Raw genomic sequence first — 26,365 nt, 5'->3', positions numbered from 1 at the left:
ATGCCCTCACCTTCTGCCTTGCTCGCGACGTCTGTGCAAGGCCTTCGTCCAGATGGAATCGTCGGGGTCACCATTACTACACAAAAAGTTGACCCCGATCGATTACCGCGCATCCAACAAGCTCACGACTACCCTCGGGAAGCCTTGTGGCCTCTGGCCGGTTTTACAGCTTTAGTAGCCCTGTGCCATTTATTGGTTATCCTCTCTACGCTCCTCTTTCCGCAGCGACACGCTAGGCCTGAAGGTGCTCGGAGCTCGCCCTCTCTTAGACGGATCCCTGCAGCTCTACTCGACACCTTTCGCGTTATTGCGTACCGCTGCACGATCCCCATCGGAGGTTCACATAGCCTTAACCTCGCCGAGGTCCGACCATGTTCTTGACAGACTATCATAAGGTCGTATGCTTATTCTGAGCTAATAGGTATTTCTGACCGCCGCGTATATCACTATCATCTTCGTATGGTCTTTGGTCCACTGTAGGTATTATTTTTCCTGGGCATCCCTCTCTTACATCAAGTTCGCAGCTACAAACTCCAAGGGAATGTTATACGATCCCAAATACTGGGGCAACACGGCAGGAAATGTTGCAGCTACCCAACTTTCCGTGGTTGCTGCACTGGGCACTAGAAACAACATTATTTCCTGTGGGTATTTTTCCTCCCTGCCTCCGCCGAAAGCACGTAACTTACAGCATGCCAGGGATTACCGGTATTAGTTTTGACAAGGTGAGAACCTTCTATGTCAAACTCACGATCTTCCGTGACTTAAGGACTGAGTTATGAAGCTTAATTATCTCCATCGGATGTCTGCACGCGCTGTATGTGTCTTGACATGGGTGCATGGTGCTGGTCGTGTGAGTGAATCCTGCAATGGCGGGATGGGGTTGTTGCTGACATCTCCGCCTAGATGATGCTAGGGTTCGTGTCCTGGCTCTTTACTGTAGCAAATCGAAGCACTGCTGACGTTCCATCAATCCCTAGGATCACCGGCGCCGTGGGTTGGGACCATCCGTTCACGCAAGCCGGTCTCCTTGCCTCGATCGCATTGTCAGTATTGTCGATTTTCTCCGTACGCCCATTACGTGAAGCGGGATACGAAGTCTTTGTTGTCGTCCATTTCCTGCTTGTATTGTGAGTCTTTCGTCTTGCTTGCGTGCTGATTTAATCACTCACGCCCTGCTAGTATTGTCATTCTAAGTGCATATTTCCACGCTCAGGAATTCGAGTACGTTCTACGATTCTAGTCGCATCGGCCTTGTTTAATCCCCATGTGCAAATTAGGCTCGGATACTTCATCTGGCCCGCATTCTTGATCTGGGGCATGGACCGGCTGATACAGGTCCTTCGCACATTTATACTCAATGCAGGGTACTTCAAGGCTCGCTCTCATGAACTGGACGCGAGGATCGACGTCCTCTCGCCTCACTTCCTCAGACTTAGGCTATACAGACCCAATTTCTTCCATTGGCGGCCTGGACAAAGCGCCCTTCTTACCCTCCCAACAGTTTCAACACTTCCCTTAGAGACCCACCCTTTCACGATCTCAACCATCGATACACCGGCCGCGTACAAGGCGAGGACAAGTGGAGAAGTAACCCCGCCTAGTCCCAGCGGATCAGACGAGAAACGCGACAATCTGCCGGACAATGTCGCCCCAGGGAAAGAGTTGACTTTCTTGATCAGAGTTCGACGCGGGCTTACCGGAAAGCTTCTGGATGCGGCTACGAAAGGAGATACGGTCAAGGTTCTCGTGGATGGGCCTTACAGCTCGCCTCCTTGGCTTCGTGGATTCGATAGCGTGGTGCTTATTGCTGGCGGTTCAGGGGTGGCGTTCACTTTGCCAATGCTTTTGGACACTATTCGGTACTGCAATTTCTATGGTTCTCTACTACGTGCTAAACGTATTTGCGAAGGCGTGCAAAGGCAAATGCTGTTGGCGTATGCCGTAGGGTGACTTTCATCTGGGCTATCAGGGAACTTGGTATGTGAATGATACGCCGTCTCATTTCGTTGAAGCTGACTTAACTCCGCTTCCATCACAAGAGCACACGCAGTGGATATCGGATGCGCTTGTCCCTGCGCTGCAGGACATACCATCGACCCTTGTGGTCGATATCAAGTTCTACGTCACTGGTTTGGCCGACGACTCTCAGGCCCAGTCGTTGGACGATGATTCCTCGCATAGCGACCATGAAAGTAAGGGTCAAGGGGATGTGGATGTGAAGGGGGGACAGTTATTGCAGTCCTCTGTGGTCACTGTGGAGAACGGACGGCCTAACCTCAAGGCCTTGCTAGATGCTGAGATCGCTAGAGCCTCAGGCCCTATGTCTGTCAACGGTGAGTTGCCTAGACCAGACTCTGTCCGCGATGGCAACTGACTTAATGTCCCAGTTTGTGGGACGCACACACTTGCCAACGTTGTCCGTGGTGCCTTGCGGAAGCCCAGATTCATGGATATCTTAAAAGGAGGACCAACGGTTACTCTTCATATCGAAGCCTTCGGAAGTAGTGTAAGCCCCTTTCCATCGCGCGACCTTCTTGAAGCACGCTGACATCTCGTTATACAGTGAATATTTGTACCTCATATTCGGCTTTATTCGTCGTTATTCTTGTATATGTGGATAGGTGGTATCGTGAAATACTGAGAGATAAATTCCCGGCTTATACTCGGGAGAATCCCGCAGTCCGACGTCCCGAGCGGGTTGCGCGATCCCCTTCAACGTCCAGGTCTTACGGCCAGCAGTCATGCGCCCGATCGCAGGGCTTCTGCCCACTGGCATCTATGCTTCTACCCCATATGCTACGGGCTCAGCGTGACATTGTTTAACTCCACTCTCAGATATATAAAGCGTAACCAACGGCCCCACTAAATCTGCATCTCGGCTCTGACGAAGATGAAAACAACTTCGTTGTTTGCGCTTGCTTCAAGCTTGTTTATCCCTACGCTTGCTCTGCAAAATGGAGTCGGGAGGCTTCCTAGTACGTCCTTCACGCTGCGTACTTGCGAACGTACAATGTCTGATTGGTGCTTTAGCTTTGGGGTACAACAGTGAGTCATTGTGGCTGAAGCTACGTTGAACGCTTCATGATGACATAACAAATCAGCGTGGAATGCCTACCAGGTGCGGCTCTTCTCGGTGGCACGCTCATAACAGACGACTAACATTGTTACTGGAATAGTGCAACATTGATGAAGACCTTATGCTCACCACGGCCCAATTGATGAAATCCCTGGGACTTCAAGTATGCTCCCCTTGTAGTCCAACACGGTGTTGTGGCTGACGAAGTGTCTCAAGGCCGCAGGTTACAATTATGTCAATATCGACGATTGCTATGCGGAACGCAACCGTAGCTCAGACGGGAATATCATTGCAGGCGAGTTGTTCCCACATGAATCGCACTGTCACTTCTTACTTCTCCAATTCTTCAATAATCTCAGACAAAGTTCGCTTCAAAGGGGGGATGAAACACCTAACTGACAAGATCCACGCTCTCGGGTTGTACGTTTTTGCGTCTTGTTTCTCGCCCCAGACCTCATCAACTTGTTTCCATTGTTAGTAAAACTGGAATTGTATGATTCACGCAATTCATGAAGAGGCATATCCTTATACTCGGAACAGTATAGCGATTCCGGGTGGTTTACTTGTGCCGGCTACCCGGGCTCGTTCCAGAACGAACTTCGCGATGCTCGGACTTTCCAGGATTGGGGCTTTGACTACCTGAAGTGCGTGTTCGGTGTTCGGACTCTTCGCGTGATCCCGATGCTGAAGCGAAAGCGAATTCGAACGCCAGGTTCGACAATTGTGCTAGTGCGTTTGGCCGTTACGCTCGTGTCTACAGAGGGTTGACCGGCTGCCCGCGTAGTCCCGTACGACAGCATCATCCGGGAAGGCATCGTCGGGAGTGAGTCCCGCCGCTCTGATCTCCTATAGATGCATCGTTGATGACGCTGTCCCAGAATACAAGCGAATGGCAGATGCCATAGATACTTTGTCAAGGACCACCGGTAAGCGCCCATTGACGTTCGCGCTGTGTGAATGGGGTTGGGTGAGTACATCAAACCACAGGCTCTGACTGAACTGAACGCGACGCAGAGCCAAGTTTGGCAGTAAGTGTTCCGCAAATCTCAAAGCTTGCTCATCATATCCGCAGATGGGGAAAGCAGTTCGGCCAGAGCTGGAGGGTGAGTCACTTGGTCACATCGCCCAGGACGTAGCCTCTGCTTAGCTGTCCCAAGACCACCGGAGACATCGCGCCGAATTGGGACTCTCTAGCGAATATCATCAACTTGTGGGTTGTTCGTGTTCGTGTTTTCGCAGGGGATATGTTTCACCATCCTCGCCCAGCAACTCGTTCATCACGCAGGCGACGGACTTCTTTGGCCGGAATGATTTAGATATGGTGAGCTGCAAGCAGGTGGCGTAGCACCCGCCGAACTAATCCACTGTATGTTGCAGCTTCAACTGTGGGTGTCGGAGTATTGTCACCAACGTGCGATGCTCAACTGACTGCTTCCAAGCGGAAATGGGAACCTCACGTTCGACGAGGCAAAGTCCCACTTCACCGCCTGGGCACTGATGAAATCCCCCTTGTTGGTGCGTTTCCGCCTCGTGAATCCGCGATATCATGGTGAATTGGCGTACCATCGTGTAGATCGGCACCAATGTAAGCATACAAAACCTCAGGCCCATGGCTTAAACTGAAACCAGGTGCCGACTGTAGCTGTCCGCAATCACCGATGAGACACTCGAGATCCTGACCAACAAAGAAATCCTCGCGATCAACCAGGATCCAGTGGTCGGCGCGAGCATCTCCCCCTTCAGATGGGGAATAAATGTGCGCCTGTCCCCCTGACCACACGCGCATTCTTACGGATAGCGTACAGCCCGACTGGACGAGCAACAGCAGCTTCCCCGCACAGTACTGGAGTGGAGAGTCGCAGAATGGCACTGTGTTCATGCTGGTCGGTGTCAGTTTGAAGCGGGTAGTCGGGGTCTCACGCGGCTCTTAGTTGAACACGCTGAACGCGCCGGCGGACTTGACGTTCAATCTCACCGAGCCGCCCTGGATCCGCGCCGGCCGCGCGTACTCCGTGAGGGTGAGTCTCCTCGATATCTTCTCCAACCCACGGAAGCAAATGCGACTTTATAGGACTTGTGGACGCACACTGACAACGGGACTGCGGTGCGCAACTTCACCGCCCATGCGGTTCCGCCCCACGGTGTTGTTGCGCTGCTGTTGAGAGATGCGGGCGATGAGCCTGCGGGACTCTTCCCGGAATGCAGTGTCTGGTGGCAATGCACTGACAGGAATGGGACCCGGGTTGGTGGTTGAAGGGGATTAGTATGCGATGACATGTCTATGTGTACTCGAAGATGAGATTAACATTCATCACCCTTCGTCTCCCCAGTTTATCCACAGAGCTCTATGGGTGCTCGGCTCCCAATGGCAACTAGGATTGAGAGTCCGCCTGTACTCAACAACGGCGCAAACGCCTCCTTCAGCTTTGCGATCTCCCCCCTGGTGATCCTATCCAACTCGTCTGCCCCGAAATTCTTTTCGTCACTGGCTGCAGCTGTGAAATTGAGAATAAGTCGTATCAACAATGCAGGATGTCGAAGTGACTGTAGGACGCCGGATAGCTCGTTGTAGTGCATGGATCTGGACATGCTGAGGAGCCCGTGTTCACGGTAGATCATCTTGATAGTCAGCTGCTGCAGGTGGTCGATAAACGGCAGCCGATTGATGCATTGGAGTACATATATGTCACCGAAAACATATGCTTCTCTCTGGACTGTCAGGCGAGACGGATATATAGGCCGTGTAAATTGCGGGAGGGTAGCGGACGTCGTGGCTGGAGCTCGATTAGTAGGAGGTAAGTAGGGAATCAAAGCGGGGCGCACCATGCAGATTGAGCGTGGTGATCCTCGCTGGAATCCAGGATGGCAGCCCCCAAGGGCCACCATCTGAGAGCTCCTGCGAAACAGTGAAGGTTTCGAGGTTTGGACAATCAAGGAGTATTGATCGGCCGAATGGAGTGGCAGACCTTGAGAGGTCGAACAGCTCGAGTTTGCGAAGGGCTTTCAAAGATACGGCCGGGCGGTCGCTGGCTGCCGATGCCGCGTGGAGGGGGAGGTGGTTGTAGCCGGCAATGGTGAGGTGAGCAAGGGAGACTGAGCAAGCCGACAGTATGCGACGGAGATCCGATACATTGTTACCGTGGTCCCAGCCCATGAGGGTGAGCCGTGAAAGGCTTGTGGAGGCAAGTAGAGAGACGATTGCCTGCGTCAATGGTGTGGTATCCTTCGGCGGCATGTCGGACCAGCACCACAGTTCCAGAGCTCGCAGATTTGTGAATCGGCTGAGGCAGGCGCCCATCCATTCTGGAACTGCCTCTCCAGCCCCTGCGCGGAAGGACAGACGAAGATTGAGAATGAGTGGGCAGAGGTGAGGTGCTGTGGAATGGAGGAAGAGAAAGGCGTCGGGCATTGTATCCCTGGTGCACGCTATGCGAATGGAGTGGAAAATGAGCGGCCGGCAGATGTGGCTCCATGTGTTGCATACGAGCGAGCAGGCGAAGAGCGAAGGCGAGATGCGACGCCAACAATTGGTGTCAGGCCAGCTATGATCCTCCCATTCCTCCTTGGGTGCTGGGAGATCGTCGAGAAACGTGACTATGTTGATGATCAGCTCGAGCGGGAGCATCATGGTGACACCCAAGTTCCAGCGTGGGACTTGTCAGATGAGGCCCGAGTCCCGTGATGCTCTCGATCCGCTGTATTCTCGTATATAGGGCTTTCGACTCTCATCCTTGGCGTCGCATTATGAAGGTGACAGCGCTCTACGACCAACGCCATGGTGCAAACCATTTCATGCATATTGGGCGCGCACACTGAACTCATCAACTCGAATTTGTAGGCAAGAGAAAGGGTGTACACCTACGCACAAACAGTCTTGTTTTATTCGTGGCCTTGGTCGTTGTGGGGTTGACTGTCCATCCTCCATCGTTCCTTGAATCACCGCATATGAAGAATAGCATCAACCCTGTCGGCCGTTTACCTTGTCTGCCGTCCTCCATTCCTTCACATGTTCCTGCACGCTGACACTCACCCGTTCCACGCAAGATATGGGCTACAACAGTACGTGCCCATGAGACGTATAGTCGCCTAATTTAACCCAACGCGTAGCTTGGAATGCGTTCCATGTAAGAAACACTATCATGTATTCAATCCCAAGCTTACGGAAGCTAGTGCGAGATAAACGAAACGGTTGTCGCAGCAGCCGCTGTACGGATGAAGACTCTTGGTCTTACCGTAAGTACAATCCAACAGGGATGTGAAGCCGTTTGCCTTGATTTTGCGACGCAAGGATTTTGGATATGAATTCGTCAATATCGACGATTGCTACTCAGAGAAGCAGCGGAACAAAGATGGGGACATAGTTGCTGGTGCGAATCATCCTCAGGTCTGTAACAGCTACTCATACTGAGCGTGTTCCAGACCCTGTTCGGTTTCCTTCAGGCATGAGGAATCTAACAGATTTTATCCGCACTCTCGGACTGTAAGTGGAGTGCCCCTTGCAATCTCCCACTACCGTTCATTGGGTCGTGCCACGTAGGAAATCCGGCATAGTACACTTCTTCCCCAGACAACCATGCACACAACTTACGATTGATGTCCATAGTACAGCGATGCTGGGTGGTACACCTGTGCAGGCTACCCCGGTTCTTTCCAGAACGAAAGAAGGTACGTGGCCTATCAGCTTTGTGTCGGGCGTGTTGGCATCTCTACTCAGGGATATCAAACTCTTTCAAGACTGGGGCTTCGAGTTTCTCAAGTGCGTTTTCGTCAAACCCTTATATGGGCCTTACTGATCGTCCGCCAAGATATGACAACTGCGCAGGTAGGGCGAACACTCCGGGGATGCCGCTGAAGCTTCCATGTTTTATCCAGTTCCTTTCGACGAAATTGTGCGGGAGGGTATTGTGGGAAGTGCGTAGATCAAGGTCGCGACAATGGCTTCTGACCCGTTTCACTAGAATACGGCCGCATGGCTCAAGCTATTAAGGATCTTGCCCAGGAAACAGGAAAGGCGCCCGTCATTTTCTCGCTTTGTGAATGGGGAAAGGTCAGTTACGACTGTTGTCGCTCTCCGGTCACGCTCCCATGTGCGTTTGAACTTCTAGGCGCAACCATGGCTCTGGGCAAGGGATATGGGGCAGAGCTGGCGCGTAAGGATAGGTTATCATGTGAAGCCACTTCTTGTGGGCTGATTGCAGTGTTTCATAGACAACAGGCGACATTGGTTGGTGGTGCCCAAAACATACTTAGCTAATTGATCATCACACCGCTCTCCAAAGAACCTCGGTGGGATTCCATCGCCAGCATCATAAATCGGTGCGTCCTATTCTGTATCATCAGCTGCTATGGTATTCTCTGACTACCACCCAGGAACTCCTTCATATCATGGGCGTCCGATTTCTACGGACACAATGACATGGATATGGTAGTAATTCACTGTCTTTGCCTTCCAACAATCATCTGACTTGTCTTAGCTTGAAGTGTAGCTATTGTTAGACATATCCGCCCACTGAAATGCTCACTCCTCTTCCTAGCGGGAATGGAAACCTCACATACGAAGAATCGAAGTCTCACTTCACGGCATGGGCTTTGATGAAGTCGCCCCTCCTCATTGTGATCATCAATTTTGATTTATTATCGCTAGTTTTGCCTGACCGGACGCTCTTTCTGTTTAGGGAACTGATGTTCGTTCATTCCTCCCTCCGTTCAAATCCAGCTGAGAAGCGCTGACACTATTGATGGGGGCACAGCTTAATGCCGTCACAAAAAAGAGCGTCGAGATTCTGACGAATAAGGAGATCATAGCAATTAATCAAGACAAGGTCGTGGGCACCGCGATAACACCCTTCAGATGGGGCGTTAACGTATGTTTCTCTCGATTGTGCCCGTCCTTCCCCCACTCATTGCCATTTCCTTCCAGCCAGATTGGACATTCGATGGCCGGTATCCCGCCCAATATTGGAGCGGAACGACGGAGAATGGGACGGTGTTTATGCTGGTGAGCTACATGATCTACTTGTCAGCGCGCGCCAACCCGGGTTCTAGCTCAACGTGCTTGATGAACCCGCTGATATGTTCTTTACACTAACTGAATCACCTTGGATCCGGGCGGGCAGGCAATACGCTATGAGAGTAAGTTGGACGGTTCTCTCCTGGATATCGGAAATAGAATGATAAATGGGTGACCTAGGATCTTTGGACGCATACAGACAATGGTACGGCGGTACGTAACGTCACTATCCATGGCGTTCCAGCCCATGGCGTTGTGGCTCTTCTCTTGAGGGACGCGGGTGATGAGCCGGAGGGAACGCAGCCACCTTGCGCACAACCCGATTGGTGTATGGACAAGAATGGTACCTTGATTGAACGAGAACTCTGATATGGTCTGGGCTGGTTACCAAGTGAGCCCACATATCGAGATGCCTTTCCCCTGCGATTGATTCACAATTCTACCCCAATAGGACGATTGTTGCGGGTCCGCAGGTAGCCATTTCGCAGCCCTCATGATTAATTATCGATTGGTGCTCGTTATGCTTACATACCATTGTACTTCAATTAACGAACTCTCTGACGTGAGTGCCGTCGTCAGAGTCCGTCCAAAGTCCCTCGTCTTCTAACTTCATCATGCCTGGCCCCACAATCAATCAGCTCAAACTTCAAAACGAATGATGTCTCGAAGCATTACAAGGTGCCTCAGGCGTCTTTCTCTTTGACTCCATGACGTTCAGATACTCGGTCCTCTGCTTCCACCATTGGTGCGTGCGTAAGCGCTGTCACAGGCACGAGTCAATTTCCCGAACAGGTGTTCTTCCTCGGGAACCGTCCTGTGAATCCTTCCCACAGGTAGACTACGTTTCGTGTTGGAAAGGTCGAGTCAAACTCGTGTCCTGTGGGTATCAAAGATAATTATACCCATAGACTTCTAACGATATGTTAACGCTGACCTATCGTTAGCTTCTGTTGCACGTCCATGTATGTGTCGCTGCCGGGGTTTAAGGGGTTTGTTGTAGGTATATTCCACCAAGCCAGTGATCTGAACGCTTAATTCAACCCCGCAGGACCCTTTCGACTAAGCTTGCGAGTTTGTGGGTCCAATTTACCATCCGTGGATTGTGGGACGCCGTCAGCTTGACGCATGTCAGCGCATGCCGCACAGGCTTCAGGCTTGGATGCCGTTTGGTAGTAGTGTTGCCAAGTTCACGGTTAATCGCAGCAGTACAGCAGTACTTCGTCCTTCGGATTCTGAAAGCTCGAAGGGGCGAATTTCGAAACAATGCAAATAGTCGCTCCTGCAGTCCTGAACTACGCGCAACCCTTTATTTTTTGCTTTCAACTTGGACCCACCAGCTGCAAGATCTCATATATGCCTTTCAGGCACTTCACGATGTGACAGACACGAGGCGGGCGCCTTCCAAACCCGGCGACCTGGCCTTGTACTTTTGACGCCCCTATTTGCGTCTTCGTCTGTGGCCGTATATGTGACACCTCAGAATCACGGAATCCACCGCGCTATCCGCCGCCCACTCTCGCCCACGGTAGGCTTCGATGGTAACGCGATAGAAATTGAAGTGATCGGATATATATAAGCACGAAGTTAATGCGCCTTCTGACCCCAGACCCCTTGGTGATTTGCTGTGGTTGGTATGCTGCCCTCCTGCAAGCGCATCGCTTTCGCTGCTGATCTGTCGACAGGCTGCTCCATGTCCAATACAACCACCATATCGGCAAGGTTGTTGGAGTACCTCTTCATCGGCCAGCTAGCGCGTGTCCGGCGAATCTCGAGGTCGCTCGCCTTGTTTCACCGCCCTTCCACTGCGCAGCGCCTTCCAGCGGAAGTCCTTTCGCTTATCTTCGCATGCGCCACTCACGACTCTCACGAACGTTCCGATACGTTAGCATCTCCGTTAATTGTTTCCCAAGTTTGCTCTCGCTGGCGCAGGATTGCGCTCTCTACGTCATTGCTATGGACTGCCATCACCGTCACGTACCCATATACGACTACTCAACGACAACGCATTGATGCATGGCTCTTCCGATCCAAAACCCAACCGCTTGACCTGCTGTTGGACTTGCGTGACCCCGCTTGGAATTGGGATGAAGACTCCCAGTCGTCCGCCGGGGAAGCCATGCAGCATGTGCTCGACCTCTTGATTCCAAATATAAATCGATGGCAGCATTTTGAACTGCTTTCTGATACATGGCTGCCTATCTTTATCTTCCTCGAACGGACTCGCGATGTTGCATCCGTCCCCCTCCTCCACACTCTCAAATTATCAAGGTGCAATGCGTACTTCGCGGCGAAGGGACAGACCTTCAGCCCTGTCGAACTGAGGACCCATATACCTGTCTTTGGTGGCACCACGGCAGGCAATCTTCGCGTGGTATCTTTGGCTGGCGTTCACGTCGATTGGTCTGTCTCGGCGCTAAAAGGGCTAACGGAGCTGGAGGTCAAGTATCACGCCAGCGATGTCATGCCGTCATTCACCCAGTTCAAGGGTATCCTCGCAGCTTGTCCGGATCTAGTCAAGCTTTCGGTGCTTGGCTGGGGGCCACGGCCACCTCTTCCAACACGAGCATCAGCCGGGGTACCAGGAGAAGAAGAAGAAGAAGAAGAACCAGTGGCGGTTCACTATCCTCCTATACAGCTTCTCAAGCTTACGCATTTCTCATTCGGCTTCGTTGACCTTGATTACGCGATCGACCTTCTCTCTCAGTTTTCGTTTCCCCGACTAAAGAACTTGTCAATTGAAGATGTGTCACGGACCATAAATCCCTCGACAGCGCAGGATGCCACCCGACTGATAGAGTGGCTCGGACATACCCCATCTACGCATGAAGAAGCGCTGTCTAGCAACGACGACATACTTGAACATCCCTTCCCACTGTCTCGCATCAAAACTCTCCAATTCAACGGTATCTCGGCTCTCCGAACAGCTGTCACATATTTCCTATCTTGCTGCGCGTCCCTTCAATCACTCCATCTTTCAAATGCAGAAGGGTCCACCCTTCTCTCCTCGCTGAAGCCGCAGACAGTCGAATTCTCGGCAGAACCTGCCGTTAGCATCCCCTGTCCCGAACTCGCAGAACTCACCATCGACTTCGAGCGAGTCGACTTTGACATGCTGTCTGACGTTATCACGTCCCGCAGCGACGCTGGATCATCTTCTTTGGAGCGTATATATGTGGAGATGTCTGAAGACGAAGGCGAAGAATGTGGCATCAGTGATATGGCTCGCGCAGTATTCATCGCTGCTGGCATCAAGCTTCTCGCGTTCTCCATTTAGCATAATCTCGACTTTCAATGCATCAGTCTTTCTCCTATCCCATTGCCCCCTTCATTACCGATATCGCACCATCATTCATTCTAGTTCTTCTCTTCCCATGCATATACATAGACAATGTAGCACTACCCGCCATCCTCTTCTTTATCTCCATAATCCATAATCCATCAATCTTGCTATGGTCAGCATATATATATATTATCACCGACGCATTACCGACGCCCTACGCTCCCTTTTCATCATCTACTCGCTGTGAGTTTGCTCAACCTCACATAGACATACATAAATGAAACGCTCTTATGTAGATCAAGACTTCAAGCAAATCATACAAAGGAAACCAACAATACACAAGGCACTCCATGTTTGTACACGACGCAAAAGACTTTCGGGCTGTTGTGTCTCGATAAGTTGATATGGCGCTGCTGGTAGATCGGGCCTAATTGCAGTTCTTTCGTCCGACGGTGATAATGAACTGTCGGCAGGGACAAAGGCCCTCCTCGAGGCGTCATCTGTGGCGTCCAGTTGTACCTGAGCCACTCCTCCGAAGAAGTCGGTTATGAGCGCTTCGTCCACACGCCGCTTGAACAGATCGCTGCGGACTCCCGGGTGTGACCCAATCTTGTCAACGTCATACGAGTTGAACTGTGTATAACTCGATTAGAACATTCCATTCTAGTTAGGGAGTGCTTACTAGGTCTTGCATCGTTGTCTGGCTCGTCTTGTTCACACCTTCGAGAAAGTTCAAGACGTAGTGCGTGTATCTGTCTATTACGGCCACACCAATGTCGTAGTCGTTCTCGTGCTAACATACGTGTTTCAGTGTGTACAGACAAGAGACGATGGCTGCGCTTACGGAGTACGAGTTCTCACCCAAGACCGATGACCCTGTTGCCAGGACATTCGGCGAGTAGAATTTGGAGTACATGGTATTCGCTTGACATGTATCGATCATGAAGAATATCTCGTTATACCGTTTCTTCTGATACATCTGTTCAAATGCGTCGGCAATGTCGAAGGCACTGATCTCTTCGTTGTCTTGGAATTTCAGGAATTCATTGCCACCGTGGCCGGTCATGTAGACGAATATATTCGAGTTGGCATCGGTAAGAAGACGCTTCGAACGCGGCATCGAAGGAGCGACACGACCTGGGGACAGAGTGAGCAGATTGGTTGATAATTGGGTATGAACGCACCAGTCAAGACTCGAATAAAGTTCTCAACTGTTACCTCGTTTCCCCGGTAATCCACTTCGATATTGTCGCCATACAGATCCAAATGACGGCCCTTGTTCGCATAGACACAACCAGCAAATTTGTTCCTCGGGTTGCAGGCAGCATCGTCTGCTAGCATGAGGATGATGTTTGAGTCCGGGATACCCAGGCGTTTGACGGTTCGGTACCTGGCGAATTCTTGATCAGGACGACCTCATGAAATTCCCACTCCTTCGAGCTCACATTCCTAACGCATTCGCCATGTGCTATTGGGACTCAAGTTCAGCATCAATGGACACTTCTTTGAACTTGCGCTGCTCACTCGGTAGTTGAACCAATAACGGGAAGCGCATACGAGCACAGCCCAGTTATTTGTGTGGCCTTGCGGGTTGTTCCCTTGGCTGTAGAAATTCTGCAATATCTCGTCCTGCGACACATTGTGCGCGTTTATTCCCGAGGCCAAGTCAAAGAAACAAAGAAGGAAGAGGAGAGCTGCAAAGAGCATGAAACGACGAGACTGAATGTAGCGACGAGGTGATACGGGCGCCAAATTCGGTCAGGCGCTGCATCACGAGACCGGGTTCTCAGGGGGTCTAGGGAGCCCCAGGGGCTATATATTCCCAGCAGTGCTAGCGTACGGCGCACAAAGCTGTTAACTTAATTACTCGAACTCCATATAAATGGCCTCGCCCTCACACAGATTCAGGATGTTTCAATTCGATTAAGCTGAACGTCAAATACTCTTCATTCAATTGAATGTTTGTCTCACGGTAACAAATATCTTCACACAGTCAGCGCAAGCATTAACGCCCAGCACGTTCTTTTACTTCACACCACCACGACAGAACGATGCGAGGTGAGTCGTTTTCAATGTCAAATATCCACGGGATCTTACAGTCTGAAGGCCTTGTTGCGTACGACGATGATTTAAGCGACTCTGAACAAGAGCCAAGAGCCTCTTCCTCTCGGAGCACCCCAAATGTGAGATCCATTGCTGTTCTCTCCAAATTGCATCCGTTTCCCTGTGTGCTGGCTGTTGTTCCGTCTCGGACAGGATAAGTCGCTGAAGGGAAGCTTCACTGTTCCTTCAGATAGTGCGTATCGTATTTGAAAAGCTCACGAATCTCCTGCTAACCAAAGAGTGCAGCGCGGCGGAACATAAAATCCCAAATAATAATTCGAAAACCACCTGCTTCATCCAAAGCTCATGCAAGAACTCGAACGCTAGAGGAGGAGGTTGAAAATGACCAAAATCAGTTGGAAGATTACATCCCCCATAGTTCTAGTTCCACACCCCTGCCTACGCAGGGTGATCCACCCTCAGATGATGCCCCCGACGAGCTGAGCCAGATTCGCGCACTTTTGAAGCCGCCACCCATTCCTGGTTCTGAGGACTTTGGCATTCCGCCGCCATCCACGGAACCCTGTAATGCCACTATTGAAGTTAGTCTCTTGCTTGCCAGTCTGTTCGATTTGGTCCTTAAATGATCCCACCTTTATAGGCCAAACTTGCACAATTTCATGCTTTAAAACGTGATTCAAAGAATCCGAAGCATTTCAATGATTCTCTGATGTCAAACCGAACATTCCGCAACCCTCACTTGTATGCAAAACTTGTCGAGTTTGTGGACGTAGACGAACGGACTACCAACTTTCCAAAGGATATATGGGACCCCGAAGCTGTCCGTGATGAATGGTTTGCAGACAAAATCGGTACGTTCATGTTCTCACTTATTTGCCGAATCCTGTTCATGCATGGAATCTCTTCAATCATCCGAACGGCCTGATTTGTGGCTGTCTTCGTCTCTTACGCGAACAATCTTATGCGTTTACGGGTCTATACCCTTTGCTACAACACCTTCGGCTTCAAACGTCTACTCCTCAAGCCGAGGTCCAGAAGGCCCGGTCAGAACAGCAGGCAGAGTCATCTGGCAAGCGATCGCGTATTGAATTCACGACAACTGCTCCTCCAGCAAAACTCCAAGAACGGGATAAAGCTGCTACTGTCCTCGGCGGCGGTAGGAGGAGCCGCTTTGGCCCCGGTGCGGGCGTCAGCAGATCAACGGCAGCGTACGGTTCTGCTCGTGAGTTGCCTTACGACAAGGGTAACGGTCGCTGGAAGTAAACTAGTCTTGTTTGTGTTGTAGTTCATGTCCTCTAAGTTGTACTGTCCGTAACTACATGCTACTTGGCGGTTCCGCAGGCCAAAGAGGCCTCGGCTTTATTCAATGGGTACAAAATCAGTGCAGTGGCTCAAGCTTCAAGCTATCATATTCGCTGTTTCAGAGGCACTTTCCCGCAGACACCAGCGGTGCATACTAACCCGCCAGACCACTCTTTCTTGGCCCTTCGTGCGCATCAAATCTCATGATTGGAAGAGCAATGTAGACGAAGAGCACCTCTTACTATGGGTCAAAAGGACGATTCCTTGGATACACATTCATGAACAGGCTACCTGCTAGGCGAACACTTGCCACATTGCTCAAAGCTTCGGTCACCTCTAACTTACCCACCAACTCGAGTACCGTTTTTGTCTGTGCACTGAATCCAAACACTGCACTCTGGGAAGAGCCCCGCGGGCTCGTCACCAACATCCTTCAATAAGAGGGCGGCAACGCCATGGGGTGGAACTGCGTGAGCGGTGAAATTCCGCACTGCAGTCCCGTTGTCGGTGTGGGTCCAAAGGTCCTATGGGGCCGCATTTGTTTCCGCGGTTTAGAAGAAAAACACCGAGGCTCACCCTCACAGAGTACGCGCGCCCTGCACGAATCCAGGGCGACTCAGTAAGATTGAATGTCAGGTCCGATGGCTCGTTCAGCGTGTTCAACTACGCGTCTAGGTGAGATATCAGTGAACAACTGTTTCAAGGAGTGACAAACCAGCATGAAAACCGTGCCATTCTGTGACTGGCCACTCCAGTATTGCGCGGGGAAGCTGCTGTTGCTCGTCCAGTCAGGCTACTCTCCGAGTGTAAGCATGTGCGCGTATTGATCGAACGAAGCGACCGTACGTTTATTCCCCATCTGAAGGGCGAGATGCTGGTGCCCACTACCGGATCCTGGTTTATGGCTAGGATTTCTCTGTTCGTCAGGATTTCCAGCGTCTCGTTGGTGATGGTGGACATCTAAGATTTAGGCCGAATATGTCAGAACGCATATGCTGACTGATATCTGTGCACTGACATTGACGCTGATCTGCACAGAGAAGCGTGAACTGCATGGCAATGGGCATAATGAGGGAACACTGGCGTACTAATAAGGGAGATTTCATCAACGCCCATGCCGTGAAGTGTGATTTCGCCTCATCAAACGTGAGGTCCCCATTTCCACTGCGCGAGCCGCCCAAAGTGTGAGTAAAATGTTGAAACCTCGTTATTTAAACCCACAGTTGGAGCTAGTAACATAATGATTCAGCTGACACGCCTGGTCCGCAGATACTATGTGTTACTTACTATGTCTAGATCGTTGTGGCCGTAGAAGTCCGTTGCTTGTGTGATGAAGGAGTTGCTATATATTATGTGAGAAGCGCGGCATATAAAACACTGCGCGAAGGACGGAGGAGGCACCCACAAATTGATGACATTTGCCAAGGCATCCCAATGCGGGGCGATATCATTCGTTGTCTTCGTGTGGTCAGTGACCAGTTATGTCGGGAGGCGATATCAACTTACTCTCCAGCTGTGACCAAACTGCTTTCCCCATCTGTGTTTCAAGGCGGTCAATCCAAACACCTTTCAGGCAATCGGAACGTGCACTTACTGCCACACCTGGTTCTATTGCCCCTGGTATCAGCTTGAGCAAGCTGTGTAAGTGAGAGAAACACTCAACCCAACCCCACTGACACAGGGCGAACGTAAAAGGATGATGTCCCGAGGTCGCCGACAACTCCTCGAGGGCATCAGCCATTCGCTCATACTCTAAAGGAGTCACCAATAAGCACGCGGAGGACAAGGGTCGAGGCAACAACTTACTTCCAACGATGCCTTCTCGGATGATCCTGTCATATGGAACTACAACCGAATTGGGAGAAGTTAGGTTATTTCATTCGAACTTCAGGTCAACGATGGGCAGACAACGAACTTGCACAGTTATCGTACCTTGTTCAAACTATTAGCAACAACTACCAGGGAATCCTCGTAAAGTACGTACTTCAAATAGTCGAAGCCCCAATCCTGGAATGTGCGAGCATCACGGAGTTCGTTCTGGAACGATCCCGGGTATCCAGCGCAAGTAAACCAACCCGAGTCGCTGTACTGGTGAGTGGGATTAGTATGGACGTTAGTCGAGATGTATTGATACCGCACGATGCCTGTTTTGCTATTGATGGAATGTGAGTCGAAGGTATCCTTCGTTACCGGAAGAACGCTTACAATCCCAGAGCATGGAGATTATCGGTCAAATTCTTCATCCCGCTTCTGAACCGAACTTGATCTGCGGCCTTTGGTAAGGGATAATCTCCGCGATCGCTTTGGAAATGCATTTTTACCTTCAATGATGTCCCCACTTGCGCTACGGTTTCGCTCTGCATAACAATCATCAAGATTGACATAATTGTATCCGGCGTCCTGGATATCCATTGTTACCGTGGTGCCATATGATCTGAGATGGTGCACAATACCAGAAGCCCGAAAGACTTTATCAATTTCGCGTCGGTGAGAATGAGGTCTTCATCAATGTTGCACTAATTGAGCGTCCGTTTGAGCTTCGCGACGGTGTACAGGAATACTGTAAGTACCTGGTAGGCATACCACGCTGGCAGCTGTATATGAATGTCGTTCAGATCAAGGACTCAGGGAAGGCCTTACTGTTATATCCCAATGCTGAGGACCGTTGAAACGTAAGCTTGTAAATGGACCCATACGGAGCAAATACGTACTAGGAAGCTTTCCAACCCCGTTTTGCAAAGCGAGCGTTGGTGTAAGAAAAAATACAGCAAGCACGAATGTCAATGTTGGTATAGAACGGTTCATCATAAAGCCAGAGGTTGGATCGATGGTGAGACCTTCAGCGAAGGTCTTAAATATGTGTGGGTGGAGCTAGGGAAGCAAGTCGGCAGACAATGTGAGCTCATGGCATATGAACGAGAAGCAGGCATGGAGAGGCGCATGATCCAAGCCGTAAGAACTAGGACGTCCTTTTGGAATGTTCAAGAGATTCTCCCGAATATGTGCCGCCAGCGTCTGATGAACGTCGGGTGCAGCGAGGAGAAGTGGGGCAGCAGTATACTCAGAAACAAGACAGTCGTTAGTCTTTGCAAGAAAAGAAAAGGTTGGGAAGCCATCGAGCTCGGGGTCCGACCATGCATACAACCAAAGCAGGTGCACGAGCCGATCAGATGAGCATCAGGCTAGAATAGATATAGCGGTCCGTCGAGAGTTTGTCTCTGAAGCTGAAGATCGCACGAAGGGTGGACCATTTTGGAATTGGTTTAAGTTATACTACGCGCGACGCGTGTACTTGCAAGAGCTTGTCAATTTGCGGTGAATGAAGCTGTTGAGAATATTTTATGACCCACCAGTACGCTTAGAGGAAAACAGCGCAGACATTTGCTATAAGTAACATTCATAAAGGCATAAATGTTGAAGTAAACCTAGACTGACATTGATTGTGGAAATAAATCCTCCTGATTGTGGGAATGATGCTAATCCATACTGCGAGCCTAAGTAAGTTATGTTCATGTCATTGATGCTCCCTAAGTTTTACACAAACGATGGAGGCGACTGAGGCTCAGCGTATCATCGACAAAGAGATTGCTCTGCACAAAGTGGCGCAACACAGGTTATCGCGGAAGGATCACTATTGGTGAAAACCTATATTCATCATTTTGCAGCACCAGTATCATCAGGGTGTGCCGCCAATGGCGCCAAATCTTGCTTGCATCGCCTCGTATGTGGAGTTCCATTGACTTTTCCCGAACCGATCCTGCTTTGAGGTCGCTGGGTCGTTCCCAGTCTGTCCCTCTACAAGTAAGTTGCGAGCATTTGCGCTATTACACGGAATCACACCTCCACGTCGCCGGGGCCGTCATGGCAGAAGTTGGTCGGATTCAGAGACTTTATCTCTTATTACCCGCAAACGAGCTACTTCATTTTCTGCGCTTGAATGGGGGCAAGAGCTCACCCATGCTCGAGGATCTTCGACTAGGGATTGAAAACCCCTCCGCGGAATGCCTTTCTCTGCCACCTGATATTCTGGGTCGAGGGATGCCCTCCCTTCGCCAGCTTGACCTCACCAACATACAAATAACTTCACAGCTCCCCCCATTGCCTCATCTAACACATCTGTCTATATCGTGCCACGGAATCCAACCAAGTTCACTTGTCCTCTCTTCGCTCCAGCATACTCCGAAGTTAGAGGACCTTGATATCCGAAGGCCTCGTCATAGTCGATTCCCCCACGCAACGAAGCATTCCCATCCTGCTTCCTAATCTCAATCGAATATCCATTGATTTCGACAAGCTCGAAGGCTTCGCCATCATCACCAACATTGAATATCCACTCAGTGCTCGTGTTCGTTTTCTTCACGACGACGAATTCTTGGGACAACCAGATTTGCCAGCTTTCCTCAAGGTGTTCCGTTGCTTTGCAAATAGGTCCTCTCATGGTTGACAAAGTCGAGTTGGGTAGCTGGTATAACGGTGCATTCCAGATGACTATCTATTCAGCAGCATCACCTTGACCTCATGTTGGACATCGAAGAACACCAGGGCCCTCCATATGGCTCAGCGACATGTTCTTGCAAATAATAGAAGGCTTTGAGAACATGTCGCAGGCACAATTCACCACTCTATACCACCACTTCACGCAAGTGCGCTCCCTTCACTTGAGGAACATATCCATCCGATACTTAGGGCCTCTGATGAAATCATCATCCACGGAGCTTCCTCTGCCCCTACTTGAAACACTTTATCTCTCTGGATGCGAGCTCAGCAACACGAAACCACTTCAGGCTGTCAAAGACTTCCTCGAGGAACGCAAAGCTCTCAGCATACCCATCGGAACAACCACTGATGGTGCTCCATTACCGCAGAGGAGCTCGAAGAGTCAACAGACATTGACTGGGATGACGATGATTCCAGGGTCTGGAGCTAACAACAACGTGTCTTGTGGTCACCCGTAGTCATGCCTAGTCATCCCCGTAGCTATGACAGTATGGATGTGACTGTAAAATTTGCCGAAGGACGGTGTGCTTGTCGCTTGTCGAAAGTGTGAGGGGGTGTGAGGGGGCAGTTGAAGCGAAGTTGAACGTTGAAGCTTGGAGGCCACAAACAAGGCCACAAACACCGATCTATGCGTGAGTCGATCATCGATCAGGATCGATACAGAACCCCAAGCAACAGCCCTCGCGAAAGCAAACAAAGGGCGTCTGTGTGATTATCACGACCAACCCTCGTTTAAGATTCGACCAACCGGCGGGCAAGTCGGAACTCAGATGCGATGCCCAAAACAGGATAAATAACTTGGTGGAAAAGTAGCGAGCGTGTGTTCGAGATCGCGAAAGTCGACTGGTAACTGCGCAAATGGCCTAAGCATGTAGCCGTTACTAACATCTGGCCTATATGAATGAATTATACACGAGCTATGAAGATGCGGATGACATGTACAGGTCCCTCAGGAACAATAAGAACGAACCACCGTCTACATGCATCACGCTCAAGGAGAAACAAAGAGCAACACAAAGGAATACCATCGATAACAACCCCGCCACCATATTGCACTTGAGAAGGAAAACCGTAAAGCATGCGATGAGTGCCGGCGCTGCGCCAATTTGCGCTATTAGGCAGACGAGGAGCCGCATACGGAAGAAGGGTACACTGCATCTTGCGGAGCCGTGGTGGTAGGCCATCAGAGCTGCGCTTGTCCCGGCGATGAAGGCTGTTGTGGAGTTGAGTATCAGGGATACAACACCTGTTACCGTAGCGAAGTGGAGGGGATAACTCGATTCGGGGTCGGAGTGGACGGTGTAATCGAAGTAATCACGCATAAAGGACAAGTAGGCCATAACAATTGCGGCATTGCATGTGGACTGTGGGATTTCGCGTCGTCAGTAATGGCATCGCGTACTCGCGATCCGGAGGCAAGAGAAAGTCGTCTTCGAACTTACGATGATCACAAGCGCTGAGAAAGCTTTGGGTAGATTCTCCTTCTCTTGCTCGTCAGTCATGGTTCTTCGGTGTTTCTAGAGAAGTGCCCTCATTTATAGAGGTGTCGTACAAGGGCCGTTGTTACGGGCGGCATGGGTGATCCTTGTATTCTTGTTACAGTTCACGAGGTTCCGATTCCTTGTATTTTGGCTCATTCACGGGGTCTTCGTTGATTGGTTCCGTTTTTCGATGAAGGAGATGGATAAACCTGGAAGTAAATACTTCGCACGGTTTGGTGATTCCTTCAGTGTTGACATGATTCTTCATCCATTGCTGCCTTGAGCCTTCAAGCTTCATTACTCTTTTTCATTAGGGAATCAGAATGATCAGGTACTGACAGATCTGTGACAGAGTGTCAGATAACTCATAAAGTAAGGATAAACGACTCAACTTGCCTCGAAGGTGGCGTTGCGTAGCTCATTCTTTACTATATCCTGAAGCTCCTGTTGTTTATCATGATGGAATTCTCTGTCCTCTGTGTTGAGGAGGTCGTGTCCGTAGAGTGGTAACGGACGTCGGTGCTGCGCTTGAGGGGTGCATGCAACATCAGTGTAGCATCTCATCTCAATTCTCACGCCCCTTACAAACATCTTATACTTAGGATTTGAAAGTGAAATTTAAAATTTGGATGATACAGCGCATCTAGTAGTGAGCAAGAAAGTTCTGTTCAACGCCAAAGTTGGGCCCATACTCTGAGGCACCTTCCGAAGTACGCCTCATCCAAGTCAGGGAACAGCAGGTGTCCCGGGCCCCCACGCAACGCTCGTTCGGTTTTCAACGTTTCGTAAGTGGGTACGTGTTCGTACAATTCCCAGAAAGATGACCCCTCGGTGGTTGGTGCCTTCAGTACTGGGAGGAGTGGGAGGAGCGTGTTATTCCCACTAGAGTTCTCCAACCGCTCCACCCACTCTTTATAGGGTAATTCTTCCATCTTGAGACCGAGGGACCGTAAGATGGCGAAGAATTTGGCAACATCTACTTGGTCGGGCTGCATCCCTGCAGGAGGAATTAGGTTGTAGCATCCGCCGAGTGCCTCGGGGTTGTGCGAGAGGCGGAGTAGCATTGCAGAGCAGTGGTCGACGGGGATGAAAAATTTGCTTTGATCTGGTAACCGAGGGCAGGCCCCGATCATCTTGCACCCGTGGACCAGTCGAGCAACAAAGTCATCGTTGTTTCCAATTCCTCGATGGTAGTCGCCCAATATATGCCCAGGCCGATAAACTGAAGCAGGAATACCACGGCCCATTGCTCGGCGAACCATCTCCTCAGCCACCCATTGACTTTGGGCATAACCAATATCGTGGTCCAAATCCCTGACATGTGGGAGAAGCGGAGCGTCTTCCGGTAGGTAGAGGTTGGGGTGGGTCATGCCGACGGGCCCATAGGAAGAGATACTCGAGACGTAATGAAGGGTCTTTGAACGGCCTAGGGCGGCAAGGCGAATGACATTCAATGTCCCAATAACATTGGCTGGCCTATGCGCAGAATACGGCTCTATGTATTTCACCTGCGCACCTAGGTGATATATGATATCCGTGTTGAGTGCCTTGTTGTAGGCCTCGGTGCTTAAACCAAACTGTTCGTCTTGCAAGGAACCCGCGAAGGCGGAGATCTTAGAGGCGACAGGCGAGCACGCGTTCCAGAGATCGTAGCGTTCCAGCGCATGTTGGATTCGGAGACGAGCTATGGCGTCGCTTGGGGCCCTGACCAGGCATATGACTGTGTCAACTGACCGGATTTTGAGGAGATCATTAAGGACGTAGGCTCCCAAGAAACCAGTCGCGCCGGTGAGGAACACATGCTTAGCCTCAGTTCGATAATTTGTTGTAACCTGAGGGCATATGTCATCTGCGAGCCGCGAGTCGCGCAGCAGGGTTTCTGTCATGGATATGTTTCGGATTTGATCAGCTGATACCAAACCCCGGATAGTGGGGTGCTGGTAGATGGCGTGGACGGGGATCTCGTTTCCAGATGCACGACGATAACGATGTAGAACACTCGAGGCTGAGATGGAGTTTCCACCAAGGTCGAAGAAATCATCATCGATACCGATGTCGAATGGAATCGCAAGGGTGGCTTGCCAGATACTCTTCATCAAGGCAACGGGGTCGGCTGCGGACGCTTCGTGCAAAGCAGTACACTTGTGAACAGCGGTCATATATGTAGCTTCCAGCGCACGCCTATCGACCTTCCCAGTTCGTGTGAGAGGGAGGCTATCGCATAACCTGATACGAGGCACCATGTATACTGGCAGTCGAGTTCCTAAATGATGCTGAATTTGCTTTGACGTGGCACGCATGCCGGATTTTGGAACTACGCAAGCGATTAGCAGGGGGGCAGTTTCGACTGGTCGCAAAACGAATGCCACAGCGGCATCTGCCAATCCACTCGCCAAAATGGCGACCTCCACCTCTTCTAGCTCGAAGCGATAGCCTCGAAGTTTGACTTGGTTGTCCTGCCTTCCAGCATATTCCAAAATTCCACCGACCTTCCCATCTCTCCACCACACCTCATCTCCTGTCTTGTACCATCTTCGACCGTCCTGCCAGACAAACTTCTCCGCATTGAGGTCGTCCATCTTCCAATAGTCTATAGCTAACCCGCTGCTCGCAAGGTAAAGCTCCCCCTTCTCGACACCATTCACGTCAACTCCGCGGCTGCTGATAACCCGGACAGTAGTTGTAGGGTCGTATGGAGTGCCTATAGCAATGCGGCCAGATAAAGCTTCCTCTAAGCTAACTTTATGGACCAAAACAAGTACAGAGCATTCCGTTGGGCCATATGCGTTGTACAATGCGAAGGATGAGGGAGAAACCCTGAGCACACGTTCGATAGCGGCAGCGTTAGCTGGTTCACCACCTATGACAATCTTCCGCAAGGTGCTGAATGCTGTAGGTTTGGCAATGGCAATGGCGTTGAATAGGGCCGTAGGCATGAAGGACACGTGTATATTACGGCACTTGAAAGACGAATCCATGCCAAGAGGGTCGCGAACTTTGTCAGGGGAGAACACGACGACAGTAGCGCCTGAAAGGAGTGCACTCCAAACTTCGAGAATCGATATGTCGAAAAATGGAGAGCAGAGGTGAGCGATGAAGTCGCCAGGCTTGAGTGGGAAAAGGCTGTTCCCCGCGTGGCGAAGTACCCCCTTCCCTGGCAATCGAATAGCCTTGGGAGCACCCGTGGATCCAGAGGTATGAAGGATATGGGAGCAATTTTCGGTCGAAGAATGCGCCCCTTGGGCAGAGAAGATTGTGGGTGGTTCTCGAAGGTTTACTTGCATGCTCTTTTCATCGACGGTGAGGACACAGCGTATCCCCAGACGATCTAACATAGCTTCGCGGGTTTGGACATGAAGACTGGGGTCAATGGGAACGCAGGAGCCGCTGATGTAGAGAATCGCTAGCTGTGAGATGATTTGCCCTACGCATCTATCCATCATGATGCCAACCGGCTCCCCGGGCACTGTGGCGAATGTGTCGGTGATTCGTTTGCCAAGCTTCATGGCAGCATCCGTCAACCCGTCATAACTCAAGACAAGCCCTGTGGTGTCATCGATAATTGCGGTAGCGTTGGGAAATTGCGAGGCGATTTCCTTGTATGCCCCCCAAGGCCCGGGAGCGAATTGACTGCTTGATGAAAGGGGCATCTGTTCTTTAGCGAGCTAGTCAACCATTCTGATAGTCAGCATTCCCGTTGAATATCAAGAGATAGACAGGCGTACGGGGAGTCGATCAGGAAGGTGGTGAAGTCGAGGACAATCATGGAACCAACTTATAACGCTGAGTTCCAAGCACGTATCACGAATTTTTTTTGCTTCCTTCAGAGCATATGGTAGGCCACGAGATGCTACCAACAATGGCTGTTCTTTCTGCCACACGCACCTCGCATAGTGGCGGCAAGCCTTCTCCAAAAAGATCGGATTCAATATGCATCCGCCGGGACTGATTTCCCCCTCATAGGTAGCCCGAGACAAACCATGTGGGCATTGCATACTGATGAACTGCTGTTGGTTGGTCGGATCGGCCATACGTACATTACCAGCACCAGCAAGGCCGTATCCAAAGTAAATCATCAATATTCAGGCGTCTATCTGTTGAAATGTACTTACAGATGGGGATGACTCAACCAAAGGTGAAATGTTTCGAAGCCTTGGTGGAGGTAGTACTCTTACTAAAGTGACCAGAGAACATCGCTGTGAAGTCAACTCGTTTTCGGATCTAGTGTAATTTAGCGACTACCGTGGCGGTCGGCGCGGCCGAAATGTAGAAATGATGGTTCAATACCACTGTGCCGCTAGGAACAAACTTTCAGCAAGGGAACGCTCACAATGGGAGCTTACAGCATCTACAGCACGACGCTGCACACCGTCAGGGTTTTGCTTGACTCCGTTGGTATCGCTTGAAACCTCTGCGTTGTAAAATTGACTGCTTGGAGAGGCCGAATGCCATCGGACGTCAGTGGGTTAGTTAGAGACACCGGACGACGCTCAAACCCAGTGTCTACGACGAAAGCGGCGTAATGGTTGAAAAGAACGCCGTTCAGGCGAAATCCACCCTGGTGCTCAAACTAGGGAGTACTTGGGTTCAGGGGCGCCAAGAGAAGAGAGGAGACAACCAACCTGGCCAATAGGGAGTTGACATAAACTAAG

General features: G+C 50.7%; 9 protein-coding genes across 9 annotated transcripts; 4 read left to right on the top strand and 5 right to left on the bottom strand.

Annotated features, from left to right (window-relative positions):
* On the top strand, nucleotides 1-2,551 carry PC9H_008789 (uncharacterized protein; the record flags this gene model as incomplete). Its single annotated transcript, XM_036778297.1, has 11 exons — nucleotides 1-363; nucleotides 422-476; nucleotides 525-644; nucleotides 700-725; nucleotides 785-885; nucleotides 981-1,130; nucleotides 1,183-1,224; nucleotides 1,281-1,862; nucleotides 1,913-1,980; nucleotides 2,043-2,336; nucleotides 2,391-2,551. The coding sequence occupies 11 exons, from the start codon at nucleotides 1-3 to the stop codon at nucleotides 2,549-2,551; spliced, it is 1,962 nt and encodes a 653-aa protein (XP_036629725.1).
* A 2,859-nt stretch (nucleotides 2,552-5,410) lies between these two features.
* Nucleotides 5,411-6,314, bottom strand: PC9H_008788 (uncharacterized protein; the record flags this gene model as incomplete). The annotated part of the gene is made up of 2 exons (XM_036778296.1): nucleotides 5,411-5,853; nucleotides 5,903-6,314. 2 exons carry the CDS (start codon nucleotides 6,312-6,314, stop codon nucleotides 5,411-5,413), a joined length of 855 nt encoding a protein of 284 aa, XP_036629724.1.
* Nucleotides 6,315-7,125: 811 nt separating this feature from the next.
* On the top strand, nucleotides 7,126-9,458 carry PC9H_008787 (uncharacterized protein; the record flags this gene model as incomplete). Its single annotated transcript, XM_036778295.1, has 21 exons — nucleotides 7,126-7,138; nucleotides 7,187-7,203; nucleotides 7,250-7,312; nucleotides 7,368-7,446; nucleotides 7,499-7,559; nucleotides 7,617-7,629; nucleotides 7,683-7,744; nucleotides 7,794-7,835; nucleotides 7,885-7,901; nucleotides 7,952-7,990; nucleotides 8,038-8,126; nucleotides 8,185-8,229; nucleotides 8,288-8,303; nucleotides 8,359-8,395; nucleotides 8,450-8,504; nucleotides 8,576-8,692; nucleotides 8,755-8,763; nucleotides 8,830-8,943; nucleotides 9,000-9,077; nucleotides 9,125-9,211; nucleotides 9,270-9,458. The coding sequence occupies 21 exons, from the start codon at nucleotides 7,126-7,128 to the stop codon at nucleotides 9,456-9,458; spliced, it is 1,242 nt and encodes a 413-aa protein (XP_036629723.1).
* Nucleotides 9,459-10,779: 1,321 nt separating this feature from the next.
* Nucleotides 10,780-12,363, top strand: PC9H_008786 (uncharacterized protein; the record flags this gene model as incomplete). The annotated part of the gene is made up of 1 exon (XM_036778294.1): nucleotides 10,780-12,363. The coding sequence occupies one exon, from the start codon at nucleotides 10,780-10,782 to the stop codon at nucleotides 12,361-12,363; it is 1,584 nt and encodes a 527-aa protein (XP_036629722.1).
* Nucleotides 12,364-12,666: 303 nt separating this feature from the next.
* GPI8 (glycosylphosphatidylinositol anchor biosynthesis) lies at nucleotides 12,667-14,076 on the bottom strand (the record flags this gene model as incomplete). Its single annotated transcript, XM_036778293.1, has 6 exons — nucleotides 12,667-13,002; nucleotides 13,052-13,162; nucleotides 13,214-13,506; nucleotides 13,554-13,759; nucleotides 13,815-13,837; nucleotides 13,894-14,076. 6 exons carry the CDS (start codon nucleotides 14,074-14,076, stop codon nucleotides 12,667-12,669), a joined length of 1,152 nt encoding a protein of 383 aa, XP_036629721.1.
* Nucleotides 14,077-14,441: 365 nt separating this feature from the next.
* PC9H_008784 (uncharacterized protein) lies at nucleotides 14,442-15,696 on the top strand (the record flags this gene model as incomplete). Its single annotated transcript, XM_036778292.1, has 5 exons — nucleotides 14,442-14,552; nucleotides 14,626-14,665; nucleotides 14,719-15,014; nucleotides 15,074-15,284; nucleotides 15,458-15,696. 5 exons carry the CDS (start codon nucleotides 14,442-14,444, stop codon nucleotides 15,694-15,696), a joined length of 897 nt encoding a protein of 298 aa, XP_036629720.1.
* Nucleotides 15,697-16,076: 380 nt separating this feature from the next.
* On the bottom strand, nucleotides 16,077-18,119 carry PC9H_008783 (uncharacterized protein; the record flags this gene model as incomplete). Its single annotated transcript, XM_036778291.1, has 16 exons — nucleotides 16,077-16,259; nucleotides 16,312-16,398; nucleotides 16,451-16,528; nucleotides 16,582-16,695; nucleotides 16,754-16,765; nucleotides 16,824-16,899; nucleotides 16,957-16,964; nucleotides 17,023-17,077; nucleotides 17,141-17,193; nucleotides 17,242-17,272; nucleotides 17,330-17,343; nucleotides 17,399-17,487; nucleotides 17,542-17,580; nucleotides 17,651-17,667; nucleotides 17,720-17,887; nucleotides 17,941-18,119. 16 exons carry the CDS (start codon nucleotides 18,117-18,119, stop codon nucleotides 16,077-16,079), a joined length of 1,203 nt encoding a protein of 400 aa, XP_036629719.1.
* A 1,736-nt stretch (nucleotides 18,120-19,855) lies between these two features.
* PC9H_008782 (uncharacterized protein) lies at nucleotides 19,856-20,173 on the bottom strand (the record flags this gene model as incomplete). Its single annotated transcript, XM_036778290.1, has 1 exon — nucleotides 19,856-20,173. One exon carries the CDS (start codon nucleotides 20,171-20,173, stop codon nucleotides 19,856-19,858), a length of 318 nt encoding a protein of 105 aa, XP_036629718.1.
* Nucleotides 20,174-22,381: 2,208 nt separating this feature from the next.
* PC9H_008781 (uncharacterized protein) lies at nucleotides 22,382-25,363 on the bottom strand (the record flags this gene model as incomplete). Its single annotated transcript, XM_036778289.1, has 1 exon — nucleotides 22,382-25,363. One exon carries the CDS (start codon nucleotides 25,361-25,363, stop codon nucleotides 22,382-22,384), a length of 2,982 nt encoding a protein of 993 aa, XP_036629717.1.
* Nucleotides 25,364-26,365: the final 1,002 nt, after the last annotated feature.

This window comes from Pleurotus ostreatus, assembly GCF_014466165.1.
Source record: "Pleurotus ostreatus strain PC9 chromosome Unknown scaffold_6, whole genome shotgun sequence".
Classification (NCBI taxonomy): Eukaryota; Fungi; Basidiomycota; class Agaricomycetes; order Agaricales; family Pleurotaceae; genus Pleurotus; species Pleurotus ostreatus.
This window is presented reverse-complemented; position numbering and strand designations above follow the sequence as displayed.